The 19,690-nt window shown below is 39.8% G+C and overlaps 2 protein-coding genes across 3 annotated transcripts; both read left to right on the top strand.

Annotated features, from left to right (window-relative positions):
• The first annotated feature begins 2,291 nt into the window (after positions 1-2,291).
• On the top strand, positions 2,292-5,618 carry LOC148366179 (uncharacterized). The gene is made up of 2 exons (XM_088336630.1): positions 2,292-2,607; positions 4,676-5,618. Exons 1-2 carry the CDS (start codon positions 2,421-2,423, stop codon positions 5,554-5,556), a joined length of 1,068 nt encoding a protein of 355 aa, XP_088192756.1. The 5' UTR covers positions 2,292-2,420; the 3' UTR covers positions 5,557-5,618.
• Positions 5,619-7,008: 1,390 nt separating this feature from the next.
• LOC148366178 (uncharacterized) lies at positions 7,009-15,272 on the top strand. Of its 2 annotated transcripts, XM_088336621.1 has the most exons (4): positions 7,009-7,284; positions 10,104-10,364; positions 10,578-10,676; positions 13,408-15,272. In XM_088336621.1, exons 1-4 carry the CDS (start codon positions 7,107-7,109, stop codon positions 14,091-14,093), a joined length of 1,224 nt encoding a protein of 407 aa, XP_088192747.1. In that variant the 5' UTR covers positions 7,009-7,106; the 3' UTR covers positions 14,094-15,272. The 2 variants fall into 2 exon arrangements, with proteins under 2 accessions (XP_088192747.1, XP_088192749.1); XM_088336623.1 differs by lacking the exon at positions 10,578-10,676.
• The last annotated feature ends 4,418 nt before the right edge of the window (positions 15,273-19,690 follow it).

The following is a 19,690-nucleotide window of genomic DNA, read 5'->3' as shown; positions in this document are numbered from 1 at the left end:
TAGAAGGTAAACAGGTAAAAACTCAAAGGGAACCTGATATCCGGCTAAAACAGTAAAAAAAACAAAACCTACTAAATAGCCAGAAGAAAGCAAAAAAACCGAGTTGGCTAGCTTGAAAATCTAGCCAGATAACTCCACATTGTTAATTGTGGTGGGCCGTGGATTTCACATCCAGGCCTTCAGTAGGCCCAATCATTCCTACCCTCAAACTATTTCACAGCGGGTAATACATTTACTGCAGCCACAGCAGTGACACATACAGCATCAAAAGCATTAATAATAACCTAATAGAGTTGCAATATTATTTAAAAATATAGCCCAATTTTCCTCAACAAATGCACAGAATCTATCATTCTATCTTCTCCAAGATTTCACTTACTATGCTGAACAGATTCTACCGGCGGTTTCTGACCCTGGCAACAAGTAAGGGTTGAAATGTGATTGGTTTAATGCTCAAAGCCCCAGTGTGTAATATTTGACTATTGGATGTCACAGTATTGTGTAATGCGATGGAAAACCACTACCAAGAGTACGGTGTAGCAGCAAGATGCCAAACAAACATCGGGGCGACTCCTAGGTGGGGATTTCAACATGTAAAATAAATACAAATTTCCCAACCTATGATTTTTTTAAATAAAAATTAACATTGGTATGATAGTTCCTGTAATTTTGCCTAATATTCAAATCAATATTTTTTAAACAGAATGATTTTTTTTTTGTTTCACTAGGAAGCACTAAATATTACACATTGTCCCTTTAAATATGAAAGCACACATTTGGAAGCAATGCAACCGGGGGGAAAGCAGTGAACGGAAGCTGACAGACAATTTGTAAATATTTGTGGGAAAAAATATAATTAACATCATATGATTCAGATATGCCTTGCTCAGCTGGGATGGGCTCCACCACCCCCCTGACCCTAGTGAGGATAAGCGGTGCAGAAATTGGATGGATGTATTATTCAGATATACTTTGGGCCAACACAGAAGGCCTTGCAGGCCCTGACGGCCCACCACCCTATTACAACAGTGCCCACTCAACATCCATTGCAGCTTCACAGTCTTGTAAGGGGGATTTACCTCATGTGTGGTACTTTCTCAAGGTTTCTCAGTTTACCCCAAATTGTTTTTTTCCCCTGCCCTCCTGTAGGTTTAAGATCAGGGGCTGTTGTAATTACCACAAATGTATGACTGTGCAGCCCTTTGAGACCTATTAAGACCTATACAAATAAATGTACCTTTACTTCACAAAGCATGAGAGTATATTCTCTAAAATGAAATGTATTCGCTATTAACAACCAGTACTCTTTCTAGAAAATGAAGAAAAATATATACAATATATTTTTGAAAAACTACTGGGTCATTAACCCTGCCACCAGATGGCATATGTTCCATCCATCCATCCATCCATTATCTGCACTGCTTATCCTCAGTAGGGTCGCGGGGGTGAAGGAGTCCATCCCAGCTATCTTCCGGCAGTGGGCACCCTGGACTGGTTGCCAGCCCTAGTGACAGACAACTCACTCGCTTATTCGCACCTAGGGACAATTTGGACCGGCCAATCAACCTGACATGCATTTTTCCGGAATGTGGGAGTGAACCCACGCAAGCACGGGATGAACATGCAAACTCCACACAGGTAGGTTTGATCTCATGACCTCAGAACTGTGCCGCACACGCGCTAACCACTGTGCCGCCGTGCTGCCCTACAAGTTAAACAGATCAAAAATAGAAATGATATGATGAATTAAAAGCCATATTAAAAAAGTGGGTCTTGAGCCCCTGTAACGACCCTCAATCATGCGGGACACAAGGGTTCACAGTCACTCGGTTTATTGCCTGCATTCAGTAAACAATACAAACAAGTCAGGGCGTCTGTGCACGACTACATTCATCTTCAGCACGAGGTGATATAGCTGAAGGTACGGCAAGCGCAGAAGCCCAAAAAGTGCCAAAAGAGAAAGACAGTCGCACATGCCCATGCCTAACAAATGAATGGGGTACCAGAGTTTTAAAAGTAATGCAAGAAAAACACAGGTTGTCTGAGAATTCCTAAAAAACTCAAAACAATTAAAATGTACACCTCCCCCTAAAATTAGGAAACATGTGTCATCACAGTTTATCATTGCAATTATTTACTGTATGTGCACCTTATTGTTTACTGTTTCATTTGTTTTGACCCCAAAGGCGTGCCGTAGATACCCAAACGCAGCCCATCATGTACGCGTGCGTAGCAGTGAATAGGTATTTTATTTTATTTTTTGATGGGCAAAAGAGTTTAAAATAAATATATATTTCCATGTCCTTCATTATATCGGTGATATTATCATCCAAAGTATTTTATTAGGGAAACAAATGTCATTGAACTACAGTCGTTGTGAATAACTATGACGTCACCAGTCAGACGACATTAGTCATTTGATGCGTTCTCCAAACAACAGTGCATCATTAGCGTCTCCAGCATTTTATCGTAAATTCTTGGGAGGAATGTGGGGAAAGTTGGACGAGAAGGAAGAGGAAGAACTTTGTCCAAAGAAAGAAGAGAATGACGTAAAACAAAGAAATGCAGAAGCGGTTTCCAAGACCCGAATTGTGTTCCGTATCGAAGGTAATATGTCATTCACTACCAGCTTCCCACTTTTCATTCTCTACGTTTTTATATTCGTGTTTCCTGTTAATTTCTCCAAACATCTGCAAACAAATGGAGATTTTTCATAGAGCGATCTTAAAATGCTAATGCATGGATTACAATGCGTTGATAATTCTCAGTTTTCTGGGTAAGAACTGAAAATAACATCGACCCTCGTGTTTCTTCGAAAACGTAATATTTACTGTTACATTGCATACTTGAATCACACGTTTTCCTACTCCTTTTACACCCTTTAAATTAATTATTTCAATAAAAGTTTTTATATCCTTTGGATTTTAATTGTTTTTCTTTATTAACCCTCGTTGCATGCATTTGTTTCGGTGACACATGTATATCAGTGTACATTATTTAGACGTGAACTCAAAGTGTGATAAATCGGTAATTAATGAATTATTTTAGACTTCCACCCCCCTCAAAATTTTCAGTGGCATGAGACCTATCCATACTCATATCGTTTTCCATTTATTTATTCCTCCCCCTGCCCCTTAGGACATTACAAATCCTAAAACTGTTCATAGAGAAAAATAACACAACTGTATATACATAAAATTTCTAGATGAATATTTAAGAAGGCCTATTTGAGCTTTGTATTAGTCAAAAAGTGTTGATAATTTTTTTTTCGATACATGCCAATTTTTTGACAATAGCAGTTTCTCCCAAAACCTCGCACGACGCATGTCAGTATACATTATTTGGACGTGAACTTAAAGTATGTTAACCCAGCCATTTACGGTTACTTTTGGACTTCCAACTCCTTAAAATGTTCAGTGGCATGAGACATATCCATACACATATAGTTTTTCATTTATTTATGCTTCCAGCAAGCCTGCCGTAATCATTTGGTATTTTTACGGCTCGGTTCGTGTTTGTTGGCATGGAAGTTTTTTGTTGTCGTTTGCTTCCTGTTATCCTGGCTACCTACTGCATGCTTTTGGTCGACCAGCCTCCTGTTTTCCTGCCGATCGGTCCCTGTTAGCCTTTTTTAGCGGCTGCCTAGCCTGCCGTGTCCCAGCTACTTTAGCCCCTGTTAGCTCTCTGTTTGTTATTTGTACCAGTTCCCCCATTTTGGCTGCTTGCCATTTGTACCATTGCTAAACCAACCTGCCAAACAATGCCAAGGCATTCTCCGCAAAAATTACCAAAAATTTGCCTAAAACACTCAAAACCTTTTGACGGCAGTAGTTCAGGAGGTAAAGCGCTCGTCTTGGGATCAAGAGGTCGCAGGCTCGATTCTCAGCTCCTCCGTGTTATATTTCGAAGTGTCCTTGGGCAAGACCCTGAATCCCTAATGCCCCCGATAGCAGGTAGTTGTCTTGTATGGCTGATGCTGCTATCGGTTAGTTAGTGTGTAAAAGGGAAAGTGTGAAGCACATTGTAAAGCGCTTTCGGAGGTCTTCATTGACTTGAAAACGCTGTATAAATGCAGACCATTTACATTTTAACTGCAAACTAAAAACACCCCTGAAAAAAGGAATTCGAAACAATGTAGAGACTGAATAAACAGCTAAATGAATGGATATATGAAGACAAAAAATACGTACTCAATTACATGAATGATCAGAAAGTAAATTAATTAAGACTAAATATATTAAGTATCTCAAATGTTTCCATAAAATATTAGCGGCGCAGTGGTTAGCGCTTGTGCGGCACAGTTCATGTCATGGGAACCTGTCGTGGGTTCAAATCCAGCTCCAGACTTCCTGTGCGGAGTTTGCATGTTCTCCCCGTGCTTGCGTGGGTTTCCTCCGGGCACTCCGGTTTCCTCCCACGTTCCAAAAACATGCATTTCAGGTGAATTGGCCGGTCCAAATTGTCCCTTTGGTGTTAATGAATGAATGAGTTGTCTGTCCCTGTGTGCCCTGCGATTGGCTGGCAACCAGTTCAGGGTGTCCCCTGCCCACTGCCCGGAGATGGCTGGGATGGGCTCCAGCCCCCCCCGCGACCCTAATGAGGATAAGCGGTACGGCTAATGAGATGAGATTAGTGTGCCTTTATTTTTTTAAGTTGATTCGTCTGTGTCTTGCAGATACCCGCAATCAGATTGACGGTCAAGGAAAAGAGCCCCTTCATGTTAATGATATCAAAAAGGATGGACGGCTCCCTAACGTCAAAGAGGAAGAGGATGAATTTCCATTGACAGTTGTGGTGGTGGAAGGCGAAGACAACAAAGATAAAGTGCGCAAATCGTCTGACAGTTCGATCGGAGACCGTTACAGAGGACTTCCCCTGTTGCATGGCAACGTTATAGAAGATACCAGTGACACGGATGACGACAAACCCTCAGAGAAAGAGACAGGCAAAAGACGCTTTAGATGCTCGGTCTGTGGCAAGACCTACGCCTACAAGTGCAGCTTGACCCGTCACACACAGACACACACCGGAGAAAAACCCTTCGCTTGCTCCGTTTGCAACGCCAAATTTGTTCGAAAAGTGGCGCTGATAGCGCATGCCGCCACACACACAGGGAAGAAATCCTTTGCGTGCTCAGTGTGCGCTAAGAGCTACTCTTACCAGAGTAGTCTGAACGCGCACATGCAAACTCACAATGCGGAAAAGCCCTTCAGTTGCTCGATGTGCGGCGAAGGCTTCATTCAGAAAGTGGCGTTGATCGCACACATGACGATGCACACCGGAGAGAAGTCGTTCCCGTGTTCCATGTGCGGAAAAACTTTTTCTTATAAGAGCAACTTAAATATACACATGCGCGCACACAAGGAAGAAAAGTCTTTCAGTTGTTCGGTTTGTGGCAAGAGATTTTACCTCAAATCTATTATGGTGCTGCATATGAGAACACACAGCGGAGAGAAACCTTTCAGCTGCTCCACTTGTGGTCAGAGGTTTACGCGAAAGGTGAATATGATTAAACACAAGAGATCACACACTGGACTTAATTACACTCCGGATTAAAAATGTTATTTCAAATTTACTGTGAATGTGTAAGATACAGCTCTATGTGTGTGAACTTGAATGTTTATTAAAATTCTGAAATACGCTTCTAATTTATTGTTTATTGTGGTAGTAAAGGTTTTACTGTTTTCTTTTGTAATTCAATGTCAACTTAAGCAACAAGATAATTTAAGCTTTAAAAGAAAAACAATGCCAGGATTATTATTATTATTATTATTTTTTTATGGACAGTGCTTCAAAATGTTTTTTTTGAAAAAATAGTGTGGCTCAAAAACGTTGGGAACTATATATTGGATGTCAAGTCATGTTTATTTTTATAGCCATTAATCACAAAGAGTCTCAAAGAGCTGCACAGACCACAGATTATTGCAAACCACAGACTATTATGACACCATCCCCTGATCTAAAACCTACATGAGGGCAAGTAATATTTCTGACTTTTAAGATGTTATTCTTTGCCAACATAACGCACTACTTACTCCCCATGTTTGCTTGTGATTCATGTCTTGTGGTTCGGGCTTGGTTGTTTCCAGCTGAGCTCAATTTCTGAGCCGGCAGATCAGCAACCCGACCTTGAAGAAGAAAAGCGACCACAGCCTCATTCACCTAACCTCATTATTGAAACTGAAGACGAAGGCTTTGATGACAAATTTCCCAAACCTTAACAGATTTATCAGAAAAGTCAAAATGGAGGACCAGTACTTGGGAATATCGTAGCACCATTGTCACATAGCGAAAACAGCAGGACCTTTAAAGGTGTACCTAAATTCTAAAACACAAAAAGTGAGAAAATAGTACACATTTTTGCATAGAATCTATATATTGTACATGTCATTGGCATATTCCAATTAGTTCCCGAAATAATGCATTTTGAAGACAGTTTGTCGCATCTTTGACTTCCCGAGCACCCTACTAAGCTAGTCACCATGCCAGTTTACATGTTAATTAGTCATCATCATATTGTATCTGCATTTATATAGCGCTTTTCAAGTCAATGAAGACCACCCAAAGCGCTTTACAATGTGCTTCACACTTTCCCTTTTACACACACACTAATTAACCCATAGCAGCGTCAACTACCTGCTCATCGGGGGCATTAGAGATTCACTGTCTTGCCCAAGGACACTTCGGAAATATAACTCTGAGGAGCCGGGAATGTTATGTTCGTTTTGCCGGAGATCAAAGGAGAACCACGTGTTGTGAGTCATAATTGTATTCATATTTAGTTTCTTTTGTCTTTTATTAGCATATTTGGTATTAGAGTAATCCAAAAGTAATTGAAAGTAATCAAGTTAAAGTAACCCTACCCAACCCTGGATTAAGGGCTATACAAATAAACATGACTTGCTTTAAAATGTTCATTTGATTTTTACTACTTTATTAGTTTAGCCGTTTTATATACATTGCCTCTAGGTGGCAGTCGTTTGACATGATCGCCGATTGACTCCTGGAGTAACCCAACGAAGAACAAGTTCTTCATCTCCATTTATATTTGTGCATGTCTACAACGAAGCCGATTTTGGACTTTAGTGTAAATTCAAACCGTCAGAATGTTGAAAGATTTAATAAGGGATCGAATGGCTGCGGCTGCCGATGAAATCTTCGGACTGTTTGAAAGAACCGTTGCATCGTATGAGGAGCAACTTTGTCGAGCGATGAAGGAGAGCGAGCAACTCCGAATTCAACTGGGAGCTGTTTGCAAGACGCAGATGGCTATGCACGGCCAAGGTGCGTTTAAAATGTCACCATTTAGGTGAATTTAGTTCATTTGAAGCGTTTTGTTGCTTAGATAACTATAAAGATTCAAGCAGGGTTCCTGTGGATCCTTGAAAAGTCTTAAAAGGCTCCAAATTCGTTATTCTAAAAGAAAATAAGGCCTTAATTGGGGTTGGATTGGCTCCCTTTTAATTGGCATTAAAATGTTTTAAATCCAATTTTCTAAAGTCCTAAAAATGTGAAAAATTTAAGATTTATACATGCTTGAACTTAAAATATTTAGTAACATCTATGAATTGTCTCTTAATAATTCAAGTGACCACAATAACGGAACCATCCAAACTGGGACGTAGTTTCAGTCGGTCCTTTTAAAGCAGACGCATGTGTTTTAACTGTTTGTTTCAATTGTATCTTTTTTGTCCCCTTGTTCTTAAATTTGATTTTTAAAGTCCTTAAAAGTCATAAACAGTATTGAATTTAACTTGCCTTTAGCTGCAGGAATCCTGTAAAGGTTTTATAGACAGAGACCCCTCAGTTTTTGCACACAATAGGCATCAGAACCACCCGCGAAAAGTGGAAAAAAAGCGAAATGGCGTAGCACCTTCATAAATCCCCCACCCAAGGGGTTAAACTTTCCTCAAAATGACGTAATTATCGACTCGGTATTCGACCATAACAAAATGACTTATAGATCTACAAATAATACACTCAACACACAATTGCAGTTGAATAATTGGTTTTATTGTAATTAAACAAAAGTAGATGGATACTTTATTCATCCTCGTAGGGAAATTCACACTTCTAGCAGCATCTTTGTGTTGATTATTAACAGAGTAACAGGATGGCCTCGGGGTGGTGTGTTTGTAGTTTAGCAACAGCATAGTGGATGACGTCACACGCTAGGCCAAAAGTTCGATGTCCCTGCAGCAGATGGAAATCTTTGTGCCCAGGGTTACACCACCTCGTGTCCACGTAGATAGCAAGTCCGCCTCCTCTCCGCTTCCAGCAGGCTTTTGTGTCTCTGTCTGCCCTCACAGCGCTGAAGCCGGGTAGCTCCACATTAGCATCCACGATGCTAGACGTGAGCCACTTTTCCATAAAACACAGCAAACTGCAAAATTATAACAAAATTGTAGGTCTTCTCATTTCAGTGTAAGAAAGCAATTTAGAAAGCTGGCATCGGTTGTCCTCTATTTGAGTCACATGCGATGAATAAAACAACCGTCCTCAATATAGCGCTTTCCCACTTCGTAGATCCATGTCATTAGTTTTATGACTAATGGACCTGGTGATGGCAAGATAGAGGGTCCGCAGCGGTGGCTTCGAAGAGTTGTTTTGTTAGCCTAGTCGTTAGCAGTAGGTTATACCAACGCCATTGCTCTTGCAATTTTCCGAGTCGCTTCTGGAACCCTGTAATAATCTCACCAAGCACCTGCTGGTGATAACAATTTCGTTGCGCTCTTCTGACTTTCCTTTGACTCTGATTTAATTGATGAATTCCTTCCAGTGTAACTAGCCGCTAAAAGCCAGTGGTCACCATGCAACCCATTTTGTTTACAACAGAAGCTGCTGTTTGATTGACATAATACACCAGCCTATCACAGTCGCACACACAGAGTCACACCCTCAAAGAGCGCCCTCCCTAATCAGTCCCTGCTGTCTGCAGAACACAATACAGTGAAACCTCGGTTTTCGAACGCCTCTCAGTTCGAACAAATCGTTTCAAGAAATTCTTGCTTCGCTGTTCGGTCAAAAAATCTTGCTTCGCTGTTCGGTCAAAAAATCGGAGTTCGAACGCCGGTAATGCGTGAGTGCGTACGCTAGGGTGCGATGCTGAGCGGCGTACGGGTGTTTTAGCCCCTTATTATGCCTCCGAAGAAAGTCAGTGCAAGCACCAAAGTTGCTACAGGTGAAAAAAGAAAAGTAGTGCGTACAACTATTGCATTTAGGAAAGAAATAATAGCGAAATATGAAGGAGGTGTGCGAGCGCCTTCTGATGACCACCACAAAGGTAAGAAATCCTGTTCATAAGACTACGATAACGCGAACAAACGATTAGCCTGGATTAGCTTTAAGTTTAGTCAGGGTGTTGGAACGGAGCCCAACATTGAGGGTGTTGGAACGGAGCCCCCTTTCCAATGAACCGCTCACCACTTGTTGTGGAGACCTGGGTGCTAAATGACTTGTAAACGACCTGATTTTTTTTTTTTACACGTTAGCGTAATCTTTCGTACGGAAGATTACGATAACGCGAACGTACGATTAGCCTGGGTTAGCTTTATGTTTACGTTAAACATTCAAGGTAAACATTCATGGTGTTGGAACGGATTAAAACGATTTACATTATTTTTAATGGGAAAAATGATTTCGGTGATCGAACAAATCGGTTTTCGAACAGGGTTCTGGAACGGATTATGGTCGAGAACCGAGATTCCACTGTACTTTGGTATCAATGACAAAAAAGACAAAATACATGAAATTCAAAATCCGTGAAGGTGTAAACCAGCAATAAATGAGGTAAAAAGTAGTGAGGGGTCTCTGTACACCGTTTGGAAACTAAAGTAGCAAAAAAAAACTATTTAAGCTTGATTGCTTGAATTGAAATGTCTTTATTGTAATTGATATATCAGCATTGTGAAACATTGTGTAATGAGATAAAACATAACATTCCAGGGCAAACATGTAATAAAGACTTTGTAGAGGAAAAAACAAGATTAAGAAATGCCAGGATCTTACGCTTACCTTTAATATGAGATTGATGAAGACCAAAAACACAGAAGTGCAATGATCACCTTGATATAAACTGAACACGTGTCTCTTTTGTCCTACAGATTCTCAACCGCATCACCAAGTCCAACAACCTGCTCCTCAGCCGCAGGAGGGCATTGTCACTTTGCAGCATCCACGGCCCCTCACAATTGGAGAGGAGGTGGCAGGTGTCCCCATGAATACTGACCAATTGTGTCGTTTGCAACACACGATGGACACCGAAGAAGACCATAGTGGAGCAGCCCAAGGCGAACCCTTCTTTGCTCCGCTGTCTGACAGTGATGACATCGAAGCAATTTTGAAGAGTGGTACAGACTCTGAAGGTGAGTCTTGATATAGAGGTCTGCCCACTTGTCGGCTTAACGGATATCGGTATTGGCATTTTTTTTTTCATTTCTCCAGCCGATTATTAAGTCTCTCGCTCTTGTTTCCTTGTTCCCCACTCACTGTTTGCTCTCATGAAATAAACTTTAAAAAACTCCTTCCCTCCCCTCCTATCCTCTTGCTACCCACCTTTTGCCTTCTGATTGGATAAGCGTCCGGGGGCGGAGCCACTGAAGCAGGAGAGAGCTGCAGCTGGAGAGGCACAGCTCAGCTAACGTGTCCCGACATGCCAGTGTCCGCGATGGAAAACCGTGCGTGTGATTAAGGGATAACGTAAAATGTGTAATTAACTTGTTTTAGAGAGGTACGTTCAGGTGGAGACTGGTCATTCCTAAGACTTAAAAAGTGGTCGGCGGCGCCCTCTGTTGGCTGCGGCTGCATCGGCTCGCTACAACGGGTCAGGTGCAATCGACATTTCGTTCTGTGTACATTGTTACACAGAATGACAATACAAGGAAATTATTATTATTATTATTATAAATGAGCTCTTATCATAACACTAGTTCATCAATTAAGCTTGGCTGTGATTGAGAGCATAAAAAACAAAGTGGAAGTACTCAGCTAGTTTTATTTGAATTCATAGAAAATATTTTTTTGTTTCTTTTTGCATTGCTTAAAAAGACAGCCTCCTTTATCCCTAAATAACTTTAGCTAATAGTGACCGATTCAAAAGATTATTTACACTTTGGTTAGCCAATAAAATTCTGAATAAATCAATATGAAGATTTCCCTATTTTATTCAAATTAGACCCTGAAATAAGTGAGCGTAACGCCACTGGCGATTGATTTTTAAGCACGATTTTTTTTGGCGCAAGTTTGCACTTTAGAGACCTGGAAAGAGAATTCAAACGTTAACAACTCTTTCACAATGTCTAAAAAATTGGCCAAAGTAAAATACACAATTGAAAAGGTTTTAGTGTTGTAAATTGGTCTTTTAAAGATGGCCACTTTTGGCAATGCCTAAATTTACCCTTGGAAAAAATGTGTAAAATACAATGTTTAGTTTTTCAGGTTGTAATCAAATTTGACTTGGGTCCAGGCAAGGCATCAAGCTATTGTCCCAGTTGTTTACCAGCTAAGATGCCCATGCTACACTCATTTGCAGGCTTTTAATATCAAAAACAATTCAGGCGAGAATAAAAACCTTCTATTTCTGTGTGTTCTAACTCAGATTACTCAATGTTAGTAGCGCTTGCAGTGATTGTTTTAGTTTGGGACTAAACTTGAGAGTGTTACCTTTTTAAAAGAGACTAAAAGTATCTATATCTCCAAATGTTTCAAGAACAGCATTCAGTTGACTTTGGGTACGTCTTGGATTAGGATTTTGAGCGAAATTTACAGGAACGGTAATGGGGTTATTGTTGTTCATTATTGTGCATTTGGGAAGTTAAGCTCGTTATTTAGTACTGTACTTAGCATAAAACTGGATAAACAAAAGGATACCTTACAAATCTGACCTCAAGTGAAACGTTACCGAATGAAAACACGGGAAGCACCCTGCGCCAATTTTTGCTTACCTGTGATGTATTCACGTAAAGACTCTTCCTTAACTTCCCTCGCTGTATCTCCATTTCAAGAGCCGAACCACCAACATTACGACACGGGGCTGTATATGTAACTTGTACTATACCGATAGAACTGTAACTTCAATACTCGAGATTTTGGGGAGATCGTCGTTGGGCGTATCCTCAAAAAATACGCAGAGAGGAGATATGGCAAAAAGGGAACACCTTTATTAAATCTGGGACACGTTCAACATTGGCTCTTATAGTGTTCTCAAATAAAGTTAGGATATCTCGTGAAGGTCGCCTCAGCATGTCAGCTTGTGACCTCTTGCAACAACGTCATCCCACGACCTTCACCAGATGCCTACATACCGTATTTTCCGCACTATAAGGCGCACCGGGTTACAGGGCGCACCCCCAAAAAATAGTTTTTGGTCCTATATTTTCCATACATAAGGCGCACCGGATTATAAGGCGCTACAATGGGAACGTCGACAAAACAGTCAAATAGTTCAGTCAAACTTATTACCCCCTTAACATTCCGAAAGCTTGCAAAGAAGCAAATACGTGTCTCAGACATATACGGAAACAGTGTCCGTACGATGTCACCAATCACTCAAATGCATCGTTCCAAATATAATTCGGAAGGTTAAAGTCTTGGGATTTAAGAAATGCCAAACATTTCTCAGTTTCCATTTTATTTTTTGCTGGCAATTGTGTGGACAGCAGAGTAAGAATTTTATTGTGCAGGGAAACGGGGTTCTTTACTGTGCACATGACAATAAACACTTTGAATTGAATTTAGTTTAAAAATAGACTCATCACAGAAACATCAAGATCGTTCTAAAACAAGATACCGGGAAAATATAAAGCCGCAAAGCTCACCTAAGTTCTCTTGCAGCCATCACGTTCAATAATGATACGTAACCATGGTCTTCTTACAACCGTGAGTGTAGTAAATCCAGGAGAGTAAAATATTTACAAATACAGAATAGTAAAAAATGTTTTCTCTATGCCGTAGTGCAACCCAACGTGTGATTCACATTCATCTTTTTCGGACAATAGCAGGCTTTGTTTCGCCCCTTTAGCCTATGCGAGCTTGTAAATGATAAAAAGGAGACGCCCCCTTTACCTCCGAATAACTTTAGCCAATAGTGACTGATTCAAATGATGATTGTCACATTGGTTCGGAAATGAAACGCCAGTATATAAATACCAGCATACACCGAGGACGACTTCGCCTTCGGGGGAAAATCGAGTCGGCGGCTGCTTGCCTTAGTTTCAAGATTTTGCGACTTAATATTGATCCATATATAAGGCGCACTGCATTATAAGGCGCATGGTCAGCTTTTGAAAAAAATAAAGGCTTTTAGGTGCGCCTTATAGTGTGGAAAATACGGTACTTATCATTAGATATTATCCACATTCCACAACAAGATTGTGACGACTTCCCACTGTTGTTGCTTGTAACCTACAGAAGAATTTGAAGGGAGCTCCAGTTCAAAGCACCAAGGGCCCCCAAGTATAAAAGAAGAGGTTCAAGATTCAAGTATAAACAACCTGTTGCTGACCGACACCCTCGTCAAAAGCGAGGAAGACGACAAATCTCTCGATTGGTCGGCGCTGGAGGAGAACCCCCGCATCAACGACAAAACCTTCACCTGCTCCGTTTGCGGTCACGGCTTCTTTCAGAAATGCCACCTGGCTGAACACATGAGGAAGCACAGGGGAGAAAACCTGAGCTGCTCCGTTTGCGGCAAGAGGTTTACTTCCCATATCGTCTTGATCGCTCACATGGAAACGCACACCGTGCCCAAGCCTCTCGTCTGCCGAGTGTGCGGTAAAAATTTCTCCTGCGCGAAAAAATTCAGCGACCACTTGCACACGCACAGAGAAGAGACTTTCAAATGTCCCGTTTGCGACAAGGGATTTAAGCAGAGGCCGATCTTGGAATGGCACATGAAAACGCACGCGTCGGCGCAAAAGTGGACCTGCCGCTTTTGCGGAAAAGCTTTCTCCGAAGAGTCCCTGATGCTCACGCATGTGCGGATACACACAGGAGAAAAACCCTTCGCTTGCCCCGTTTGTGGGAGGAGGTTCTGTGTTGAGGCTAACATGGTGTCGCATATGAAAATGCACAATGTGGTAAAGCCATATAGTTAGAGATGACTGCCTGGGTGATATGGACAAAAATAGATCTCAATTTTATCACCTTAACTGGAAGATTACGATTTAATCGCATTATCTCCCTCCCTTACAGATAATTTCGCTTATTCTTTTTCTTGTTTTTTAGCTCAGGAGGTAGAGCGCTCGTCTTGGGATTAAGAGATCACCGTCCGAATCCCGGCTTGTCCGTGTTACATGTCGAAGTGTCGTTGGGTAAGACACTGAACCCCTAATACCCCCAATAAGCAGGTTAGCGCCTTACATGGCTGCAAGGCCGATATTGGGAAATGTGAAGCACACTGTAAAGCGCTTTGGGAAGTCATTGACTTGAAAAGCGCTATATAAATGCTGATCATTTCATTTCAGGGGAAAAACTTTTTTTTTTTTAAATGCTTTTATATATTTCCTAGTAAAAAAATTAATTAGGATTGCATAATTTAAATTGTGAAGTCCAGACTTTAATTTTATTTTCACGAGTAAAACAATTTGAATATTTTTTTTAGTTTATAAATCTCATGGTTGGTTAAAAAATAACCAAACATAATCATTAAAATGATCTGCCAATGAGGCCAGATTTCATTGGTTGGGTTTTTAACAATACGTTTCACCCAAGGCCATATTTATTGTTCTAATGATTGGAAATACCGATCAGTCTATAGTAGACACTATAAAATAAAGAGAGAAGACATCAACGCATTTCGAACTTGTAAGAAGAACAGGAAAAGACTACAGAAAACTTTTAAAAAGCCCTCCCCTGAGCCTAGTTATATTAATGAAATCTCAGTTACAAAAAGCACATCCACCCTAAAGGGTGTGGATATCAAAGAACGGCAACATAATTGGCAGATAGTGACATGGATGTAAACTGCATAATCATCAAAATAAGGGTTAAGTAAAATAGTCAAAATAACATACCTGTCAACATCAACCTTATTAATGACTGCATTTGCGCTTATTAGACGATTTAAGAAAAAAAGACCGTACAAACACAGTTGTAGCACCCATTTACTCAAAGCATGTCGGACGATGTAGAACACTGCGACAATATTATCAATCTACGATGACGTTGTTTTCTGCTACCTGTGATTGCGACGATCCGAATTAGAGCCAAAATGGGAAAGACGGTGTTGCTCTCACAAAAAATGAAAAAAAAAAAACATACAAAATTGATCAAAAACCGTATAAAACACACGTAAAGTTGACAAGTATAAAATAACAAACTGGCATCCTATGAGACATCCCTTAATGGTGTCCAATGTTATCAATACATATATGTCCTGTGTAAAATCTCTTTGTTTACGCAAAAATGAAACCAGTTTTAATGCAAAGTTTAGTCAGAGCATGTGTAAAACAACAATAACTTTACTAAATATCTGAGGTCTTTCAAATTTACCAAGAAAAATATTACACTCAGTTTCACGAGTCAGCAGATTTTCAAAATCGTTTTTTTCACTCTTGGACGCACGACTGAGAAAAAGGGGTGCGTTTTTATGGACAAAGAAAATACTAATTGCATCACGCCATACGCATGTTTTATTAAGAATACCTGGAATATGAGAATATTACAACTTTGTGTAATTTTGAAGCTTAAAAAATCTATGGGGTCGTTTTGGACCCCACTTATGCATCTAAGAGTTGAATGAAGATTTTATTTAATACATTTCTCACTTGTCCTTAGAATAGAGATTATCTTGATTCTGGATTTGTTATTTTTCCCCGTACTTTTGATTCACTGTATTTATCAATATTTGTTGTAGTAAATTATGATTTTAACTCCAAGGTTGTTGTGTGTTAAGTTGTTTTATGTTCATTCCTTTGAAGAGAGAATTGCTCAATTTTGAGGTTCTCTAAAGTGAAATTGCGCTAAATACCCTCCCAAGATAGCAGACGTATGTCGTTCCATCATTGGAGATATCTATCTATCTATTTATTTATCTCTATCGAGAGGGGTGACCAACAGCAAGACAAACACATACACAAAAACAAAGAAAATGAAAAAGTATTTAAAAAAAAAAAACAATAAATTGACCATGGCCAACCCAAATAGCCATAACCCAAACAAGTTAAGCACCTCGACACCAGAGTCCGTCATGCTTTTGTCCCTCCAGATGAAATGGGACACAAGAAAGCGGCCATGTTACTCGGTTCAGGGTGACGCAACACACTCTTCGGTTCAACAGCAGGGCCCGACAGCTTTCACCGGTTTACCCCTGCCGCATCATACAGGTGCGGCAGGGGTAACCCTGAGAAGGCGTCCAAGCATCCCACTATCCTTTCACAACACCTCTTCACTCATTCCTATCACCAACAAGAGCTCTAGCTTCCACTATATTTCGACCTCTTTCCTGCAGTGCACTCATAACACCATCCATCCATCCAGGTCAATCGCGGCCTTCCGTTTACTTTTGCTCTTTAGATCCTCTTCAACATTTTCTCCTCATCCATCCTCTCCTTGTGTCCAAACCAACCGAGTACTCTCTTATCCACACGCTTGCTCAGTTCCACTACGACTCCAGTTCTTTTTCTCGTTGGAGAAATACCAACGAAGAAGAAAAAAAGGCCGTAAGTTAGCATTTAAAGGCAGACAAGCTAACAGAACGATAAGAATTGTGTCTAAACCAGTCATGTCCAAAGTCCATGATCAAATTCTTACTGGCCCGCAGCCTCTGTTATAAAATTAATAATATGTGGCCCACCAATAATGTTGACCGCAGTATAAATTTCACCAGATGATGGCAGGAGCCCTTTGGCCACCTTGCTCTTGTTTTTTTTTTGTGAGAATCTTAGGCCAACCCATTTCCGACATTGCGACTGTAAATTTAAAAACAAAACAAAAAAGAGTTGAGTGTGAGGGCCGCCGCTTCAAGGACAAGTGGAAATTTGAGTGGGTTTTTTTTCGCGGGAATCCGAAAGAAAAAACTACGTCCTCCTAATTTTCCCCAAGAGTCTGTCTGTTTTAAAAAAATATAATATCAAGAGGCACTGCCACAGACAAACTTGCGGTCAGCAAAAAGCTAACTGGAAACAAACACTGTGAAAAGGTGAAGCAACTGGAAGCTGTTTAACAAGATAACAGTACTTTTTCACGCGACCCTGCGAGTCAAATGAAAATGCTACAAAGGCGAGCTACGAGGTCACGACGCTAATCGCCAAGAACTGCAAACCTTTCACAGAGGGTGAATTGAGGAAAGACTGTTCGAAGAACGCCAGGCTAAATAGTCGGCCCTCACACAATTTTAGCATGCCAAATCTAAATCTGGCCTTTTTCTCAAAGGTTTGGACACCCCTGGTCTAAAGTATTTGCCCTCAACCAAACTCGCCCATCAAAAGGCATAAAAAGAACGAGTAAAACTGACCGAGTGGTGTTTAAGAACCAAGATGCACGACAATGTTCATTATAGTGGTCGTGTTTTCTTGCACGTCGTACTTTTTCCCCCATCTTCCAGCAGGTGGTGATAAAGCTCTAATTCTGAATCTGTATAAAACTTAAAGTGTACTTCTGATTTTAAAAAATAAAATACTGGAGCAAGTCAATTTGAGTAATCTAAAATATATAAAGTAACAAAACTATTTCCACAGCAAGCATGTAAGTCCCTGGTAAACCCGGCAAAGATGGATTCTGGCCTACACAGAGTTTTGTGAGACCCTGTTGGGTGGACTTCAATGGGGGTCTAGAAGCATGGTCCTAACTAACATTAGGATCTAACATTGCTTGATTGAAACATTGGAGAATGGAATAACAATACACTGAAAAAAAAATCAATTTTTCTCTTATTTGAAGTATTTTGGCCTAATTTTTGTTTGCCGTCACCATGAACTATGCACAAAAGCTCGATTTTTGATCAACCTGTACAATAAAATTAACATATTTGGTAGTGTTTCACTAGTAGCAATTGATAGGCAGCATGTGGGGGCTCTTATACAGGAACCAGAAAATCAATGGGGCAAATGTGAGTACAGGATTTACAGTAAAAGTGAGTTGAATTTTTTTATTTTTTTTTTTATTTGTTGAATTATTTTTCCAATACACCTTACCTAGAGAATAAAGATAGCATCTTGGACTCTACCCAGAAACGGAGAAGGACATCTTTGAGTGGTTTTAAGCCCAGAGACAAACTGGATATGGAGTCACTCAATATTGCACAAGCCCAAAAAAATGAGGGGTTCAACGATTCCACAGGTTGGTGAACACATTTTATTCTACTTCTTGTTTTCTCCAAGCCCTTTTTTATTCTTTTATTATGTGGCTATTTTGAAGTCAAGTCGTGTTTATTTGTGACGCCCTTAATCACAAGGAGTCTCAAAGGGCTGCAGTTTATTGCAAAAAAAGACTATTATGACACCATCCCCTGATCTAAAACCTACATGAGGGCAAGGAAAAACTCAAAAACCTCAACATGTGTTGAATGAAGAAACCTTGAGAAGGGACAGCACATAAGGTAATCGCAGTTTTAGGGGTTCGGCTTAAATGTGATTACAGTAGATAGTCATTTGTAACTAGATAGTTACTTTCAGTGTAACGTGCTACTTCTGGGTGTAACAGAATTACACTTTAAATGAAGTAATTAACAACTGTAACTAACGACGGTTTTTCATTAACACGCCCAACAGTTGGCAAGGCATGTTCATAAGGTCTGAATGATGTTAAAATTGACACAAAGGAAAATGAATACAAGTATTAAATTTTTAAGAATAAGATGGAAGAAAATACTCACAAAATGATTTAAAATACAAAATAAGTAAAACAAGCAATATTAGATTCCAAATTTCAATTAAATTCAACATAAAAATAATAGGGAACAATATAAAAAAATCATTTTGAGTACAAACAAATCCATGAATGTCATTGAAAATCCCATAAATATTAACAAACAAAATGATAATTGTAGAAAGTTATCGAAACTAATTTTTGCACACAATGTGTACTATATGACCACCAGGTGGCACTGTATTGTGTAGTGCAAACGAAAACGTGATAAAAAGCTCAAGGAAGATAACAAGCCATGGAGACTCAAAGTGGCCAGTCTGTTGAAAGAAAGAATAAAATAAAAGAAAATGGAAAAAATGGAAAATAAGAAAGGAGGAAAAAAAACAAGGGTAGGGGACCAATAAAAGGAAAAACGTGACAGAAAAAAGGAATGAGGAAAATAAATATAATTTAAAAAAAAAATAGAAGGAAAGGGAAAAAAAAGAAGTAATGAAAAGAAACAATACAAAAAAAAAGAGAAATATTGGAAGAATAAAACATACGGGGAAAAGTAAAGAAGGAAAAATGATGAAGAATGGACATAAACCCAAGAAAAAGTAAGCGATCAAATCGGAAAAAATGCTTTGTTTTATGAGGGTACTCATATCAACAAAATGGCAGAAGGTCACGTCACCACTCTAGTTGAGCCTATTGTTATCGAACATAAATACAAATTTCTCGACCTACAACTCTTGAAAAATCCATGTTTGCTGTATTTTTGCTCATTATTAAAACCAATATGGTGTTGTTGTTTTTTAAATAAATGGAGTTCTTTATTTAACCACTAAGAGACGCTAATAATACATTTTTGTTTGAACCGGGCGAACATTTTTCAAATATATACAGT

Source organism: Urocampus carinirostris, chromosome 5 (assembly GCF_059441175.1).
Source record: "Urocampus carinirostris isolate Australia breed hairy pipefish chromosome 5, RoL_Ucar_1.0, whole genome shotgun sequence".
Taxonomy (NCBI): domain Eukaryota; kingdom Metazoa; phylum Chordata; class Actinopteri; order Syngnathiformes; family Syngnathidae; genus Urocampus; species Urocampus carinirostris.
Note: the sequence above shows the minus strand (reverse complement) of the source record. Positions and strands in the feature narration are given on the sequence as shown.